The sequence below is a fragment of the Psammomys obesus genome, unplaced genomic scaffold (assembly GCF_907164565.1).
Source record: "Psammomys obesus unplaced genomic scaffold, mPsaObe1.curated_primary_1811, whole genome shotgun sequence".
In the NCBI taxonomy this organism is placed as follows: Eukaryota; Metazoa; Chordata; class Mammalia; order Rodentia; family Muridae; genus Psammomys; species Psammomys obesus.
Genome location: NW_026596256.1, coordinates 6,071,941 through 6,091,030, shown reverse-complemented (window position 1 = coordinate 6,091,030; position 19,090 = coordinate 6,071,941). Strand labels below are relative to the sequence as shown.

The following is a 19,090-nucleotide window of genomic DNA, read 5'->3' as shown; positions in this document are numbered from 1 at the left end:
TTGTACCTATACTTTATTACACAACACACTTAATTTTTATTTATTTATTATTTTTGCTACAGTTTCTTTAAAAAAGAAACATCAAGATTTGTTCTCATGCCTTATATATAATGGGGAAATGCAAAGTTATTAAGTATTGTTTAGTGTTACTGGATTGTTTCCGTGTTCTTGCTGAAGTTTCAGTGTAGTGGAAAAAAGGAGGGAGGAGCCTGAATATAGAATAAAACTTGCACTGAAAATATGAGCTTTTCAAGTATACAGGTATACAAGCTTACAAGTATAAGACCTCAAGAATTATGGAACTGGTGAGAGGGAGGAGACACTAGGGATGCTCTGGTTTACTAAAAGGGTGGCTATCCTATAAGAACATCAGAGTATCAGCTCCAGATGAATGAAGCACAAACACTTGACACTGCTTAGGACGCTTGAGTGTTTTAGGATTTTAATGATGCATGGGGGTTTTTTGGATTTTTTTTTTTTCAGATTTTCAGAAGTCTTTGAAGCTTTCTGTTTTGTTTCTTTTTTTTTTTAAATACCTTGTGGTAGTGTTGAGCTTGACAGTAGTAGCTGGAAAACTTTTCTGTGTGGAGCTAGATAGCAAATACTGTAGGTCTCACAGATATCTGCTGTTTGTCTCAGCCTCTCAACCGTACTCTTGGAAGAATGGGAGTGAACTGGGCTTGTCATAAGAGCTGTATGATATGAGGTGCTGACATTATATAAGAAGAACATGAGGATGTGCATTAAAACATTATTATAGAACAGTCAAAAGTTAGGTAAATTCATTTCTTTTTATGAAATAATAACTTGAAATTGACTCATTCACTATTAAATATAACAATTTTACCAAATACAGTTATCTCTTAGAAGGTACCTTTTTTTTTTTTGTAGTCCCTAATTTAAAAATAACAACCTAAAGCTTAATCCAGAAGGAAACCTTTGTCGTTCCTCAAGGTAAATGCTGCTCTCTGTTGATTGGCTGCTATTCAAGCAGACTTGTTTCCCAGTGAGATTCAGATATGACCTTCTGTGGAGTTTGAATTAAATGGAAATGGGGTGAACCTCAGTTTGAAATCAACCTGTGTTTCAGTCTGGGCTGTATCATTTGCTGAGCATGGTCTCAACCTTGCTTCATTGACCAAAGGGTCCCACAAAAAGTATATGATAAGTCACATTTGGTAATAGATATATAGATGTATCATGTACTAAGTGAGGAAGCCTCTCAGAGTTTTCTTTCTTGAATTCCTTTTTGTAACTCCCTTCTTTACATATTTGTCTAATGTCATCCCAGTTTATTTTAAGAGCCTTTTGTTTATAAAACATTTGTAGGATGTTGGAGATACTTTAGATATTATAGATAATACATTTTGCTAGCAAGATAGTCAAATAATATTTTTGTTTGCTATTTCTAGAGAACTGGCCATTTGAAATGGTCTGTTTCCTTCCTGAAGCCGTAATGAACACAGAAGTCTGTGTGTAATAGGAATAACATTTTTAAATTGCTCTTAGAGTGTTATTGTCTTGGAAGAAAGTTTTGAACTCTTTACCTTAATCTTTAAGGAAATGGCTTAATACAGACTTTCAGAAAACTAGAGATGTACATTGTATATATTATAGTAAGCAATCTTAAAAGAGCAGTGTTATTGTGATTTTGGATAACTGTACTATTTAAAACTGTATGTTATAGTAAATAAATATATAATATAGTGAATAAGTGACAAAATTGTTTTAAAGAAAACTAAATCAATAGTTTTAACTTTTATATTGAGGATAAAATTGAAGCACTTGGACCAGCGTGATGGTACATGTCTTCAGTTCCAGCACTGGGGAAATAAAAGTCATTTAGAGGTTGTTGTTGTTATTTTCTTTCTTTCTTTCTTTTTTTTTTTTTTTTTTTTTTTTTTTGTGAGTTTGAGGATACCCTAATCTACATAGTGAGTTCCAGATCGCCAGGGCTGCATGGTGATACTCTATCAATTTGGATCACCACTATGCACTTTAATCAGTGTGTGCTTTGTGAAAGGGGTATTATTTTGTTGAGCTTTTCAGTTACGTTTTGTAGGACTAGTCAGTTGAATTATTTATTTATTTCCAACACATAGTTCAGGTTAATTATGATGGAAGGTGGAGAATTGGAGGGAAACGTTGAAAAGAAGCTAAGAACACTGTGAATAATATAATAATATATTTTTTCATGTTTTTATATTTTTTTTGTTTGTTTTATTTATTTTATTTTATTTTTGTGGTCACTGAAGATTTTAACGTGATCTTTTTGGTCAACCATCCAGAACAGTGTCAACTCTGCTTTGATTTTCTCTGTACCAGGAAAATAATAGAAACTGACATTTCTGGTTCTTCAAATAATTGCATCATCATAAAGAACGAAACCAACTTTGTCTTTTGTTTGAAGCATGATGAGGGTCTTAATTGTAGTCATTATTAACAGGATGTAGAGTTAGAAAATATGAGACTTTTGGTTTTGATGTTGTTTATCTTGTAACAATGATCTTATTGATAGTCTCAGGATTCTTTTATATATATCTTCCCAGTGACTGACCATACCATGAAAATAGTACATTTTCAAATTTATATTCACATTTATTTGTTATAAAATCTCAGGGAATTGGAATTTTGTAATTATTGTGAAAATATCTATAATATTTTTAGTATATGGACAAGATTCATAACAAACTTAAAATGCAGAGTTACCTAAGCTCATATTATAGGTCTTGCCTGATCATATCAGTGAGTTATTTTCTGACACAGAATGTGAGGTTTAAGTTGTCATGACATAAATGTTTTATTTTTGTATAGGAAAGGTTCTGAATATTTGAGGAAACAAATTATAATATAACTTCTTCATAGAAAAGTCTAGGCGTGAGTTGGTGTAAGTAATAATTAATTCCCCGAGTCACTTCTGCTGAGTCAGTGCTGAGTTAGAGTGTAAACAGGGCATCTATATTCCCTCTCTAAAGTGTCTCATTAGCCATCCGTGAGAAGATACTTGTTTTATGACATAAAGTTTGTGTTCTTTCTCCTGTGTTTGCTATACGTACATGTGTATATTTGGGGACAGTTATTCAAACAAATTTAAATAAATTTGAATTTTAAGTGTTTCATATTTAATCTTAATTATAATCATGTACTTTATAAAATGAATATCTATTCTGAGAATTTTGTTTTTAATAAAATAATCAAATATAATTTTAAAATATTATTTTGTGTTTCAATTTTACATGTATTTTCATTTAATTTTAATAATTTTCTTTTTCTTGTACTTTTTTGGTCTGTTGTCTGTTTTGTCTAATGCATGTCCAGGGTTCTAAGGTTAGTATTACTTTTGCAGTAATTTTTAGGTTTTTATTTTTAAATTTTATTTTTACTTAGACAACTTTTTACTTGGTTCTGTTTTGAGTTTTCATATCATCTTTTAATCAGGCATATCTTTTGTGTATTTTAAAAATTCATTAAGATGATTATTTTCCCAGTATGTTGGTGAGTTTTATTATTCACAACAGTAAGTGTCATAATACAATGAAAACAATGTTAATAAATCCTATGTGCAATCAGATTTGAATTCCAATTAAAGCAGTTGGATGAGATGTATATGAAGGTTTAGTGAGAATTATATAAATAAAGTAAACTTTATTATAGGAAGCTTATATAACATCATGTTTGTAAATTAATAGAACAGAATAAGAGTTGTTTTGTAGATTATTGCTCATGTTAATAATAGCTTTTGCTTTTAATTTTGACATTTTAGTAGAATAATTCTGAACTTAATATTAATTTCTAAGTCACTATTTTAAAATTAGAGCATATGTCACTAGTTGAATTTGCAGATTCCAACTGCAAACTAAAGCAATAAATATTATAGTAAGGTACAGCTCTCTTAATTTTAACAATTTGAAATGATGAAGAATTTAAGAACATGTCTACAGATAAATTCTAATTTATTAGCTAAATTCTAATTTATTGAAAAGTTGTTAAAAGAGTTTGACTGTTTTAAGCAACGGCCAGTGTTTCATCTTTGAACAATTGAAAATAAACTTGCAATGAATTTTTTTCTTATAACTGTTCAGCTGTGGTCACAGCTGCTTAAAACTGATGCTGTGTCAGGAACAAAACAAATATGCAAGCATCTTGTATTTCGAGGACAGTGTGAAAGTCAGTAGGGTCAGGAATTGATTCCATGTGCTTGACTCTACCATTTGGTTAAAGGTAAGATCAATCAATATAGATAGTGTGCCCATTTTCAGAAACTTCAAATAGAATTTTTATTTGCACAGCATCTCTTATCTTTGCTCTTTCTAGCAATAGGAAAAATAATTCTAGTTATAAAATAAAATCATTATAGTGTTAGTATAGCATGAAAAAATATCACCATTGCTTGTAACTTATGGAGTTATACATTCTAACTAAAAGAATACATTTTAATATTTCTCTGAAAACAGGAAATGACATTTTATCACAGAGAATATTTTAATGAAAGTCTATCTCTCAGCTTAACAATGCCATTTCCTCTGCCTCCTCCAGCTAGGGAGTCATAGCTTACCAGTTAAGTATCTAAACAAGTAGCCCTTCTGTCATTTTGACCTCAGATTTTATGAAACTATAATATTTCAGTTTATTATTCTAAAATAGATAAGTCATTAGTGTGTATTGACAATCAACTCTTTTTCTAGCAAGAAAAATTGCTGTGGTTCATTTTTATTAGGTCTGTAAGAAAGAAAAACACATTTTGTAAATGGAAATGATAATTTTAGGAGAGAAAGGCTAATTTTATACCTCTTTTTTTACTTTCTTTTTTAAAATTTTTTATTAATTACACTTTATTCATTTTGTATCCCCCCATAAGCCCCTCCCTCCTCCCCTCCCGATCCCACCCTCCCTCCCCTTTCTGCATGCATGTCACTCCCCAAGTCCACTGATAGGGGAGGTTCTCCTCTTCTTTCTGATCTTAGTCTATCAGTTCTCATCAAAAGTGGCTGCATTGTCCTCTACTGTGGCCTGGTAAGGCTGCTCCCCCCTCAGGGGGAGGTGATCAACAAGCAGGCCAATCAGATTATGTCAGAGGCAGTCCCTCTTCCCATTACTATGTAAACCACTTGGACACTGAACTGCCATGGGCTACACCACCTCTTTTATACTGAAACTAGAATAAGAAGTTGTATGTGGTTGTCTCTAAGTATCTTGGTGAAATTATGTGAAATCTTTTATTCAACTGATACAGTATTTTAAACTAATACTAGTTTTTAAATGGACATTTTATTTAAGAATAGTGGTTAGGGATAAAAAAATTATTCTTGTGAGAAGTAATATCTTGATTTTTTTGTTCTTACTTAAGCTTTCTAAATGTCTGTTGTCCTGTAATATATGTTATGTACCAAATTCCCCACTTTTAAATAAGATTAACTCTCCTTTTTTAAAGACGGAACTGGAAAACATTGAAGTGACACAAGGCATGTCGGCAGAGACGGCAGTGACGTTTCTCAGCCGACTCATGGCTATGGTTGATGTCCTTGTGTTTGCCAGCTCGCTAAACTTTAGTGAGATTGAAGCTGAAAAAAATATGTCTTCTGGAGGGCTAATGAGACAGTGCCTAAGGCTAGGTAAGTACGCTAAGGCAACGGGGCACACTGTGTAATTAAAAGTATTTGTGCAGCTCTGAGGTACCGAAAGCATTGATTCAGATTGGTGATTCTGCAGCTTAGTAACTGTATTGTAATCCCCAGGATTACTCAGTTTTAAAAACTTGTATCATGATATTGGAGATTGCACAGAATCATTATTTATTGCTTCAAATACAGTCAAATATTTAGAATTATTTAAAAATCAATAAGGCTTGTACTTATCACTGAAATGATTTTAACGCAGATCCCTTTGTTAACCTTGTTTGTATCTTTGGCAGTCAAACAATTAAGGATTTTTGTACACACTGATCCCTTACCTAGAAGAGGCCTGACTCTAATGACTAAAGGAAGGCGAGGAGGAAGTGAGAGAAATGGTGGCTCAAAATCTGATTACAAGCTAGTAATAGGAGTGTAGGCTCCCTGCTGGAAAAATGGCTGCTATAACCCTTAGGAGGACGGTGCCTGAAAGGGGAAGGTGTGCTCTGTAGGAACACCAAGATAGGTGAAGCAAGAGCAGAGCCTTATTACTAAACATTTTAAAGGCTGTTATGAATGTGTCTGTATGTAAAATTGTATATTTGCATAACTTATGTGTGTGTGTGTATGTTTGTATATATGTAAGATTATGCCAGCCAGTGCATGCATGTGTGGAAGTCAGAAGATTATTTCCAGTATCCTTTGTCATTCTCCATTGAATCTGGAGCTGTCCTCTCATAAGTATGAGGACCATGTGTAGCCTTTTAGGTGGTGCAATGGATTTGATCTTAGGGCCCCATGCCTGTACAGCAAATGCTCTCACCCACTAAACTGTCTTCTCCCATAGGCATTTTAAGTTGCTAAACTTTTTATTGATGCAGAATATTTGGATTTTTAAAATTCTTTATTAATTACACTTTATTCACTTTGTATCCCCCCTCCCCCCGTGGTTCCCTCCCTCATCCCATCTCAATCCCTCCCTTCCTCTACCCTCTGCATGCATGCTCTTCCCCAGGCCCATTGGTAGGGGAGGTCTTCTTTTCCTTCCTTCTGATCCTAGTCAATTGAGTCTCATCAGGAGTGGCTGCATTGTCTTCTTCTGTGGTCTGCTAATGCTGCTTCCCCCTCATGGGGAGGTAATTAAAGAGCAGGCCAATCAGTTCATGTCAGAGACAGTCCCTGTTCCTATTACAATGGAACCCACTTGGATACTGAACTTCCATGGGCTACATCTATGCAGGGGTCTTAGGTTATCTTCATGCATAGTCCTTCGTTGGAATAGCAGTCTCAGGAAAGACCCCTGTGATCAAATGTTTTGGTTCTGTTGCTCTCATTGTGAAGTTCCTGTCCTCTCCAGATCTTACTGTTTGCCACTTCTTTCGTAAGATTCCCTGAACTCTGCCCAATGGTTGCCCATAAGTCTCAGCATCTGCATTGATAGTCTGCAGGGCAGAGCCTTTCAGAGGTCCTCTGTGTCAGGCTCCTGACTTGTTCCCGTTTTTCTCCTTCTGATGTCCATCCTCTTTGCCTTTCTGGATAGGAATTGAGCATTTTAGCAAGATTCCTCCTTGTTGATTAGTTTCTTTAGGTGTACAGATTTTAGTAGGTTTATCCTATATTATGTGTCTATATGAGTGAGTATATACCATGTGCATCTTTCTGCTTCTGGGATAGCTCACTCAGGATGATCTTTTTCAGATCCCACTGATGGAGGATTATAGAATTAGGAAGACTTATTTTGGGAGTCTGAGAGGCCCTGGTGATCTGTTTCATCTGACTGGGAATACATGACTATTTTATTTAGTATATATTCTATATGTATTGTACTTTCATTTTTGTAAATCATAATTTAATATTTATCTAATTAATTGTAAAAATAATAATTGACGGCAGAAAAGGAAACATACAGAAAAAGAAATAAATGTAAAACATTTTCTTATCCCAGGCCACAGAGGAAGATAATGCAGCCAGCCTTGATGAGACCTGATAGGCTAGGGTCAGATAGAAGGGGAGGAGGTAGGCTAGTGGAGGGGCATAGGAGAAGAGGGAGGTGGGTTGGAACTGGAAGGAGGTGAGGGGGTTGGCTATAGCCAGGATACAAGGTGAATAAATTGTAATAAATAAATAAATAAATAAATAAATATTAAAAAGGTGAAAACATGTTCTTATATAGCCATGTCAACAATCTATTTTAATATCTTTCTGATGTTTTAGTTTGTTGTGTAGCTGTGAGAAACTGTTTAGAATGTCGACAGAGACAGAGAGACAGGGGAAACAAATCTTCCCATGGAAGCAGTAAACCTCAGGAAGCACCACAAAGTGCGAGCGCCACAGCAGCATCCAAGGTAATCAGCCATTTCTCCGGTAATATGCAGTCCTTTTTCATTCTGAGTATGTGCAGCATGGTGTATAAAGTTATGTAGGCTTGAGGCTCTGGTGCTGGCTTTGCTTCTTAGCAATATATGCAAGGTTAGCTAACCTCTTAACATTTTCACCTGTACATTAATGCAGAAGATACTAGTAATTCCTTCCAATAGGTTTTAAAGAATTACATTGGCACATAGGACTGGAGAGTTCTGGTATTTCTGCTTTAAACAGTTACATTTATCTTCAGAAATCAGCCTGTGAGCAAAGCTTATTTTTAAATGGATGAACTTTGGGTGGAAGACTAGTTATTTGCTGCCCATCAAATTAATGAATGGTATATAATAGTTTGGAATATACTGGCAGTTTTCTTTCCAAATGAGCTCTCTTCCCATGTTTAACTGACACATTATATTACATGCAGCTTCATGACTTTGAAGATTTTGTGAACGCTGTGGCTTGTGTGTATACATTTTCTTGATTGTGACCTTTCATGCATACAGTAGACCTCATTTAGCTCATCTAAAGATTTTGACTTCTTAAACTTTTGTATATTTTCCCTATCTTGGGGTATATTTTCTTATATTTTACCTGTCTTAAATGTATTCATGTAGGTCATCTGAGGTGCTGCTTTCCTAGGGCAAAGATTTTTTGATACCAGGGACAGCTCCTCTGATGGTTTCGGTAAAGGCAGCATGTCTCTTTGTCACTCCCTACACTTGTAATTAAATGTTCAGCGTTCACACAGTCATTTTTTACTCAACAACTGAAGAGGTAACATAGAAGCTTAAGTTCCATTGCTTGAATCACTATAGCTTCTGCTAAGCCAACTGGACATGCGTAAAGTCTGTTGGTTATTTACACTGTTACAGCTCCTTGTTCACTGCTATCAGTGAAACATTCTTGAGATAATATGACCCGCATATTGTTTTAGTGCTGACAAGACTCCACAGTGATCTTCCCTGCTTGGAAAGTGAAGTGTGGACGTGTCAGCTGTCTGGCTCACACTCACTGCACAGGCAGTGAGGCTAGTGACGCTGCTGTGCTTCTCTGTGCCCGCAGAGAACCTGGAGCATGGTCAATTGGGAAGAAATGCTCCTGAGACGTATTCTGGCTTCTGCCATTTAACATAGAGAGGACCCTGAGACAGATTTCTTTGTCCCTCATGCCTCAGATATCCAGTACTTTAAAGTGGGTGGGAATCTTAACTTATCTGATGTTTGTTTGATTAAAATGCAAAAATAAGGTATTATACGTAGAGGTTCCTGAGGTGCGATCAACGTGCAGGAGCTGCTGGTGCCACTCTTGCTCCTCTTACTGTTAGGAGATGCAGAACTAATTCTCTGCTTGGGAGAGGCTTCTGTGCCTGCACTCTTCTTACCAAATAAACGACAGTGGCTGACAGGAAGTCTTCCACAGTCCTCAAACCAAGTGCGGTTATTCTTGCTGTGTACAGACCACATACCCAATGAGACAGAAACTGGTGTCATTTAGTTGAGTTAGTGAGTGTGTCACTAGGAAGAGGTTTGTTAGTCAGAAGTGGGTAAGTGGTGATATTGGACTATTAAGAAAAGATTCGATTTGTTAGCTGAGCACAATCAGTATGAAGTATAAAAATGAGTGATGGATATTTTGTTCATGTGTTTCAAATGTGGCACTTTAGGCAGTAAGCCATAGTTGATTTTTAATCCAGCAGAAGGACTTTATGGTAGGAATCTGGATGTCTTGTATGACTGGCCTATCATCTGGACCTCATTTTCATACTGTTTAAACCCAGAAACATCAATTTAAACTTGTCCTCACATAACCTTTACAAAGTCAAATGGGATTAGGGGAATCTTTTAAAATGTAAAATGGTATATATATTAAAATATTTTCAATATACTATATGTGCTGTATTTTGTATGTAACTTTTCATAATTATCCCATGCTAGAAGTATAAGGCTATATTTTACATAATGTAGTTGAACTTTGGTGCAGTTACAATTTCATATAGAGTAGGTAAGCTTGATTTTAATGGAAACTATTTACAAAAATAATGTATCAAAGTACATAGTGGTTCCTAGGGTGGCCTGAACCATGGAACCGTCAGCCTTCAAATACTGATCTTTTTGCTATACCATGCTCCCCCGGAGCTTCACACCCTCCTTTAGGAGTGAAACATCACAATGGCATCTATAGAGAAGTAGGAGCTGGACTATAAGCACATTCCTGTTATGTGCAAAATTTGCATTTACAGTTTTATATGCGCACATTGTCAGATTTAATCCAAAGCATCCTTAGCACATTGAGGAACCGAAAAAGCACTGAGTGAAAAGTAACTTGCTGCACTGCTAATTTATGTTACGGGCATATTATCTAAAATCCTTAGATTTTTCTTTTGTTTGTTTCTTCAACTGTAGAAAATCATTTCAATGGTATATTCTCTAATGTCAACCAACTCTACTGAGGTATGACTAAGTTAGGTTTAGAGCTTATCTTTAAAAATGGATTGTGACATGACTACACCTGTAATTGCATAATGTTAAATATTAATATTTTAATCTCATATTTATATGTATGATGATAAATTAAGAAAACTGAATGCATTTTTAATTGGACATTTTAGTAACAAACATTAAGCCAGATAACAGAGGCTTGACCTTTGTTCTTCTGAAAGGAAAGATCATTTTTTTTCTTATACAGCTTTCTGCTTATATGAGGCCCTAGAAGCACCTATGTTGATAGCAAATAGGAACACTGAGAAGAGAAGGCATGACAAACAGAGGGGAACAATAGCCCTGTGCCTGAGTTTTGCTGTCAGTAATTTAGGAAATATTGTGGCAGACTCAGTCTAAGGTAGAAAATACTATAAGTGATGTTTCTAAATAATTTTCAAGAATATGGTATTTCTTAATAATTCCCTTTTGTTTCCAAGACTCCCTTAGAAAATGTCCCAGGTAACCTTTCTCCTATCAAGGATCCTGACAGACTTCTTCAGGATGTTGATATCAATCGCCTTCGTGCTGTTGTCTTTCGAGATGTGGTAAGTTGTAAATCTGCTTGGCTTCCATAAAAAAAAAATAAGCAAAAATCAACTTGCAACAGTGTTATGTTTGTAACTCTGTCTTTACCTGGTATCTCAACATATTGCATACCTGATGGTAAAATGATTGAGCCTTAGTTATCTCCAAAGACTTAATGATAGTTTGCTTCTGAAATGGTATGTGTGTGTGCAGGCCTGGGGAAATGGCTCCTGGGTTATGTACCTACTGCAGAAGCATGAGGATCTGAGTTCAGATCCCAAGCACCTGCAGAAGAGCCATGCATGGTGTGCTGCACATCCTTAATTCTAAAGCTGGTGCTGCAGAGGAAGTTTCTGTCTCAGTGAGGAACTCTCCTAAAGTGTAGAGGGTACGAGAAGCCTCTCAGTGTCAACCTCCGGCCTCCACACGCACCCTCACAGGCAAGAAGACACACGCGTGCATACACTGCTGCTGCTCACACAATGATGAGAAATTTTGAACCTTATTTTTTATTCCAAGATTAGAGATAGTCTTGGAGCACTAATCAGATTTATCTTAGGTTACCTGGTTCTGCCTTTTAGATTCTTGACTCCACTTTTACATAATGAATATTTTGTTATTCTCAATGTTTCCTTTATTTAGGTATAAAAAGTGACCTCCTAAGGTATTAATGGAAGTCACTTTTGTGCATGGGAAAACATTTGCTTTCATTTAAAAATATTCCTTATTATTGTATAGATATGTACTTGTGATACATATGAGGGGAGTTTTTATACCAAAGAAAAATGTAGAGGCCAGAGGAAAACTTTATGGAGCCCATTCTCACCTTCCAACTTTTTTTTCCTTTTTATTTTTTTATATTAATTACAGTTTATTTACTTTGTATCCCAACTATAGCCGCCTCCCTAATTCCCTTCCAATTCCACCTTCCCTCCCTCATTTCCTCCCATGCCCTTCTCCAAGTCCACTGATAGGGGAGGTCCTCTTCCCCTTCCATCTGACCCTAGCTTATCAGGTCTCACCAGGACTGGCTGCAATGTCCTCTGCAGCCTAGCTAGGCTGCTCCTCCCAGTGGAGGGTGGAGGGGAGGTCAAAGAGCTAGCCATAGAGTTCATGCCTGGGCAGAGTGCAGGGAATCATATGAAAGAAGAGAATGTTAGTAAGACCTGGAGATAACAGGAGCTTCACAAGGACCAAATATATCTGGGCACAGGGACTTGCCTGAGACTGATTCTCCGACCAGGTACTATGCATGGAACCCCAGCTCCGACATAGCCCATTAAAGCTCAGTATCAAGTGGCTTCCCTAGTAAGGGGAACAGGGACTGTCACCTTCCAACTTTATGAGTGTTACAGAGATTGGATTCAGATTTGCAGAGATTGGATTCAGATTTGCAGGCTTGAGCAGTAGAAGCCTGTACCCTTTGAACTATCTCACTGGCCCCTAGTTTCACAAATTGTATCTGCAGGAATCTGAGTTAAAAAGATGGCTTAATAACATTCACAGATAAATATAGTTTAAGGAGAGAGCTCTTTTTTCTGTCTTTTTATTGTTATCGAAATTTATTAAATTTGTATCCCGGCTGTGGCCCCCTCCATCCTCTCCTCCCAATCCCACTGTCCCTCCCTTTTCTCCCTCTGTGCCTCTCCCCTAGTCCACTGATAGGGGATGTCCTCCTCCCCTTCTATTTGACTATAGCCTATCAGGACTGGTTTCTTTGTCTTTCTCTGTAGACTGGCAAGGCTGTATCCCCCAGGGAGAGGCGATCAGAGAGCCTGCTACTGAGTTCATGCCAGAGAAAGTCCCTGTTCCCCTTACTAGAGAACCCACTTGGAGACTGAGTCTATGGGCTATATCTGACCCAGCATATGGAAGACTTAATTTACAATAGTTCAGAATAAATTTATTATTTTGATCATTTCCTCTGTTAGTATGCTTATTTTGTTTGAGCATAGCAAATAATCAGTAAATATTTGTCGTTTGTTTTCTTTCTGACAAATGTATATAAATTCTGAGTTATATTAGAATTTTCCTTAGGTGGATAGACTGTTCGTTATTAAAGTAATTAATTTCTTTTTCATATTTCTGTCCTGATGGCCCATTGCTGCTTACTATAATTTTGGTTTGGAAATACCAGTCTTACTAGCTGATCAAAAGTTTACAGGTGTCCAGCTTCTTTAGATGTGTGATCTAACAAGAATGTGTTGAGAATTCTTCTTATTTAGTCTTCATGTTATTTTCCCTGCTCATCTCAGCTTTGGGGAAAAGAGCGCCTGTGGCTGTATACTGCTCAGTGTATTTTGGGGATAACAAACTTGCTATGGTGCTTTCTTTCCTAATACACCTTAATGCCTCTTCAAACTAATGTCCTCTTTTTTCAGACCCTTTCTTACTGTACTGTTCTGTGGCCAAATACCATTTCATCATTGAGATTTGGAAATAAGCACCTCAAATATCTGTAGTGTTTGAGAATTCATGTTCCCTATCAGAAAAACTAGATTATTACATCTTTTAACCTGTTAATACAGTAATAACTTTAATTATCCATTACATATGTTAAACTTCTGTTCCATACTTAAACTTCTGTTCCATAATGGGACTGCATGAAATTCTTATTTTATGATTGCCATTGTTTGTGAATTTCTGCCATCTTCAAGTCCACATAGCCTCTTGTTCAGGTAGTAGCATGCTTTCTAGTTGTAAGTTTTTTCTACTAACCTTACTTATTGCTTATAATGTTTAAATCCAGATTTACAAAAAAAACCCCAGATCATTAATTCTTTTCATCAGCATTTTTAATAAGGAAATCACAGATAAAAATAGTGAGAGAAAAAAAGTAAAAAAAAAAATAATGAGAGAACAGGGTGATATTTTGTAGCACATTGAACAAAAATTTTACTGTTAATTTTTAAAATTATTTCGGCTTATAAGTCAGTTGAAACATTTTAGGTATTTGTGTGTATATATTTAACATAGTACTTAATAAATAACAATTTAGAATTATCAGTTCTTAACTATTTTTGAAATTACATTTATTTTGTGTGTGTGTGTGTGTGTGTGTGTGTGTGTGTGCTTGCACACAATACCCTTACCCATGCTCACTTGCCACAGTGCATGGGTGAGGGCCAGATGACAGTGTTATGGAGCCTTCTACCGTTTGGTTGCCTAGGATCAAAAGCAGGTGACTTTATCCCCTAAACCATCTGAGATGGCTCCAAATGTTTAGTTTGTTTTAATTTGGGGCGTTAATGTATATGTTTGATGTCCAAAGAGGCCAGAGAGGAAGTCAGATCACCTGGAGATACAGTATTATATCATTGTGAACCACCTGAAGTGGGTGCTAGGACCTGAATTCTGGTCCTCTGTAAGAGGAGCAAGTGTTTTTAACTACTAGGCCATCTCCCTAGCATCTTGTAAACCAAAGTTTAATGTGTAATAAAACAAAAATATTTATATCTTAAAAATTCTAGTGTCAAACTGCCTTTTCATTTTACACAGGATGATAGCAAGCAGGCACAGTTCTTAGCTCTGGCTGTTGTTTACTTCATCTCTGTTCTGATGGTGTCTAAGTATCGGGACATATTAGAACCCCAGAGAGAGACTGCAAGATCTGGAAGCCAGCCGGGTAGAAACATCAGACAAGAAATAAATTCACCAACAAGTACAGGTATTTAATTGGGCATTTCGCCTGTATTTATCTCTTTCCTGCTAACGCTTTTGTGTACATGTTTGAACTGTACTTACTCATAGATATGTCAGACATTTACAGAATTGGTAGAGAGACTGATTTAGTACACTGCAGTTCCACACAAATGTACTAGTTATGATTGTATATATTTGCTATCACTTTTGTGTGTCCGTGCCACTTTGGGGTAACTATTTCCCAGGAGTAAAAATAAATGCAAATCATTTGGTTATGTTCACTCATGTCTTTCAACACATTTCTTGTGTCACTTTTATAAGCATGAAAATAGGTTCCCACATCGTTATTCAAGGTAAAAAATAGGGTAAAATATCAGTCTCTATTGCCTAACTTAAAAATTGCCTCCTTCCCTTCTTTGCTCTCTCTCCTCCCGCTCCCTCCTAAGTGAAGGCTTAATTCAACATCTGAATATTATATCAATTATATGCAAGCAAATGTTTGCAAACAAACATTTTAAATTTTGTGTAAGTTGTGAAAAGTTTATACAAAGTAGTTTTAACTAAAAGAGTTAAGGAGAAGTAACATCATAGACAACAGTGAGCCACATTGGGTTATACTGGTGTCATTTGCAACACACTCGTGTTGCAGGAGTTGTTGCGTTATTGGCTGCCACCACTGTAGCAGCAGTGGGAACTGGGAGAATAGAGCTGATAAATGAGCTGGACTAAAGTCTCAAGCAATAACCAGCTTTATTCATAGCTTCAGACAATTTATATTCTTACACAAGAGGACAGTGCAGCCAGTTCTGATGAGACCTGATAAGCTAGGAAGACCTCCCCTATCAGTTGACTTGGAGAGGGGCATAGGAGGAAATAAAGGAGGGAGGGTGGGATTGGGAGTGAATGAGGGAAAGGGCTACAGCCGGGCTACAAAGTGAATAAACTGTAATTAATATTAAAAAATATTTTTTTAAAAAAATAAAAAATAGTTAAGGAGAAGTTACATGAATAAAATTCTCATGAGTTCAAGCTGTATACAATCACAAGAATAAGCTACACATGGCAAAAATATGGTTTTCTATAGAGGCATTTAAAGGATAGTTTAAAAATTTAATAGAACAACAGCAGCAAACAATAATGAGTAATCACAAGTAAACTGACTATTATGCACTGTAACTGGGAGGAACACGAAAACACATTCCAAGAACAATTCTGTGTTTTGAAGAAAACGAGATCACAAGACTCTTGTCTTGTTTTCTCGGACTGTTCTTACAAGTACACAGAATTCTCACACAATTCCATTCTTGGACCATGCTCTGACAATTGTTCTTTCATACTATGCTTGAAAACTATAAATGTTTTGTGATGTATTTCCTAATAAGTGTTTATATCAAGATCATTTTCCTGTTGTTCATACTATAACCTTAAAAACTCAATGCTTATTTCTTGTGCTATTGGATTAACTTATAGGTAGAATTCTTTACTAAGTAAAGACATATGCTTTATTAATGGATGTTTTAAAACTGAATAGAGATTTGTGGTCAAACCACTGCATCTTGTTAAGTGTAACAAATATTTTCTTTTTACTGCTTCAAGAGACAGAAGATCACATTTTAGTCAGAGGATTTTCTCATTTCAGGCCATACTATTTCATTATCAGTATTATTTTAATTTTATTCTGCCAGTTAGACATCAGCTTGACATTCAGGTTGATGTCCTTTTAAAGCATGTATGTGACATGTAAATATAAAATGAGCACTATTATAGTGAACCTTTTAGGTCTAGTTTTCTAGTTTTCCGTGTGTATTTTCTTTCATGTATGTTGCTCAAAGTACTCTACTTGGTGAGTATATTGTATGCTTCATTTTTCTTGGCACTACTTTCCCGCCTTCAGAGATGTGCTCTTTAGTATTGTTTGCTTGTTGCAGTACTATAGAAGTGCCATGAGTCTTTGGTGTGGACTATATTCAGACTCACTCTCCTTTGCAAAGTTGGCTCCATAATTTTTGCCTGCTGCAGTACTATAAAAGTGTGATGCAACTTTCATGTGGATTATATTACAGACTGTCACTTTCCTTTTTAAATTTGGCTCCATGATTCTCTCCACAGTTGTGGTAATACCATCTATCCCTCATCCAAGTCTGAACCATGGACTTCTTGCCAAGCTGATGCCTGAGCAGAGTTTTGCCCATTCATTTTACAAAGGTAATACTGATGTCACCTCATGACTCATACTGTATGTCACTCATGACTCATTCTTGTTTCATGGGCTGTTTTAAAATAAATATTCATGAGAAATATTTGTAAAGAGGGTAAGTTGTATTTCTATAATGTGGCTACTGAGAATCAGGAACAGTTATTATTCTTCCATTCCATTATATTTATTGTTAACATCTTAAAGTTGAGGGTATTAATGTACTGTACTAATATTCACTGTGCTGGCATTCACTAGCTCTTAACAGTCACACTACAGTAGTGCGATTAAATTAGTCTAAAATGCAGCATACTGTAGGAAAAAAGATTGAACATAACATAACAAAGTGAACTATGGGTTCTATCGTTTCTATGGGTTCTTTGACGTCTAGTCAGAGCTTAGTCATACTACTTTAAGTCATAAAAAGTCTTTCATGAAAAAAATATGAAATTAAATGTTAAACATCCAACTATGCTTTTTAAACATGCTTAGAAAGCATGAACATAAGCAGAAAAATCATTGTACAGAAATAGATTTGTAAGCAACAATAAATTGTACAAATAAAGACATTACAACAACAACCATTAAAATATATTCAAGAAATGTTTCAAGTAATAAAAAAAGTGAACACGGTGCGAAGAGAAGCAAACTGATGTAAAGAAAAGTCATTGAACTCTTAGAGATGAAGCGTACAAGCGGCAGAAATGAAATGTAGTGCTTCTGGTTCCTGTCAACAGAAGGTTTGTTGCTGCAGAACAAATGTTTACCAGGGAGCGCGCCCTCTGGTGGTTGCAAGTCTTTCCTGTGTGCACACCTTGTACAGCTCAAGACTTGCTGAACATGGTGGGCTTTCCTACTGTGATTGGTTACATCGCTAGTCACATTTAAATATAAGAGTGATGGTCCAGGTTGCAAAAGAGGAATTCAGGAACACACTGAATGGTGATCAAGCTCTGGACAGCACCTAATGTAGGAGCTAAGAGCACCTCTCAGCTAAACTCCAGCAAGAAGTAAGTAATGGGGAAGTGAGGCATGGCCTGAGAAGGCAGTGATTTCTGCTACCGATTGGAGTGAGTTTTGAGGGCTACACTGGGCCCCAGGTGAAACCATGGTTTGGTGTAGTCCATAACTAATGATGTCTTAGGACAACTTTACAACAACTAATGCTAGCAAAGTATTTTTATTTATACCTGGATGAGTTCTCATATTGTGGAGTGGGGCTTTTGAACACTATGGTAAAATAAAAAATTATTTGTGTAAATTAGTAACATATATATATATATATAATATATATACATTATATTATAATATAAACATTATGTGGGATTTTTTTTAATGTTACAAATTAGAACATTCTATCAAAGGCCTAAAATAAACATTTAACTTCCAGAGGGTGAGTGTAATCCATTTATTGTCAACCATTAAGATTATATATATAATCTTATATATAATAACCATTTGTAGTTATTGTTAGATTTTTCAGACATAGCAAAAAAATTAAATGCCTATTTTATGACTGTGCCTCTTACACCAAGGATGTATTTCTTGTTTCATTTTGTATATAAGTTTAATATAGGCATTCCCAACTCTGAGTTGTCATTCTAGCAACATACTTCTGTGACACTTCTTTTTTAATTAAACAAAACATGTTAATCCATGATATTCTAAGGAGTTATGTCATTGTTAGTTTAACTTGAGTTAGATATATTAACAGGTTAGAAATGTCATGTCATAAGCTTAAAATATTTATATTCCCGTGTTTGCATAAAATATTTAGGTTAGTGGAGCTGGAGAGGAAGGTCAGAAATTAAGAGCACTTTCTGCTCTTTCAGAGGGCCTGAGTTGTGTTCCCAGGATGTAGGTTTTGTTCCTACCACCACATCAGGCAGCTCACAACAGCCTCTAACTCCAGTTCCACAGATCTGAAACTTTTTTCTGTTCCGCAAGTACCTACATGCTTGTGTTGCACCATACATTTTGCTCAGCACACACTCGCAAAACAATGAATACATAAATCATTTTTAAATAACCATATTTGCATTTCTTTTTCAGATTTGTATTTTTCAAGATTTGTCTTTGGCTATGATATAATAAAGGGAAGTTACAGATGTAATTGCAGGAATTCATGGCCCACTGCCATCCTCTTCTTGACCATAGTATCTGCTTATTTGCTTTCTTATGTTTTTGGTTTATTAGAGTATGTACTTCCAGATGTTAGGAAAGATTATCTTGTTCAATTTATTTCTTACTATTTGTTATAAAGTGTGATATTTTAG

At 35.8% G+C, this 19,090-nt stretch overlaps 1 protein-coding gene across 1 annotated transcript in view; it reads left to right on the top strand.

The window, feature by feature from the left end:
* The window catches only part of Nbea (neurobeachin), a 509,877-nt gene that overhangs the window by 163,167 nt on the left and 327,620 nt on the right, over positions 1-19,090 (top strand). Inside the window, exons 25-29 of the mRNA XM_055596761.1 lie at positions 5,432-5,612; positions 7,824-7,954; positions 10,891-10,998; positions 14,477-14,645; positions 16,730-16,825. Coding sequence (XP_055452736.1) covers positions 5,432-5,612; positions 7,824-7,954; positions 10,891-10,998; positions 14,477-14,645; positions 16,730-16,825 — 685 coding nt within the window. The remainder of the gene's footprint in view (positions 1-5,431; positions 5,613-7,823; positions 7,955-10,890; positions 10,999-14,476; positions 14,646-16,729; positions 16,826-19,090) is intronic.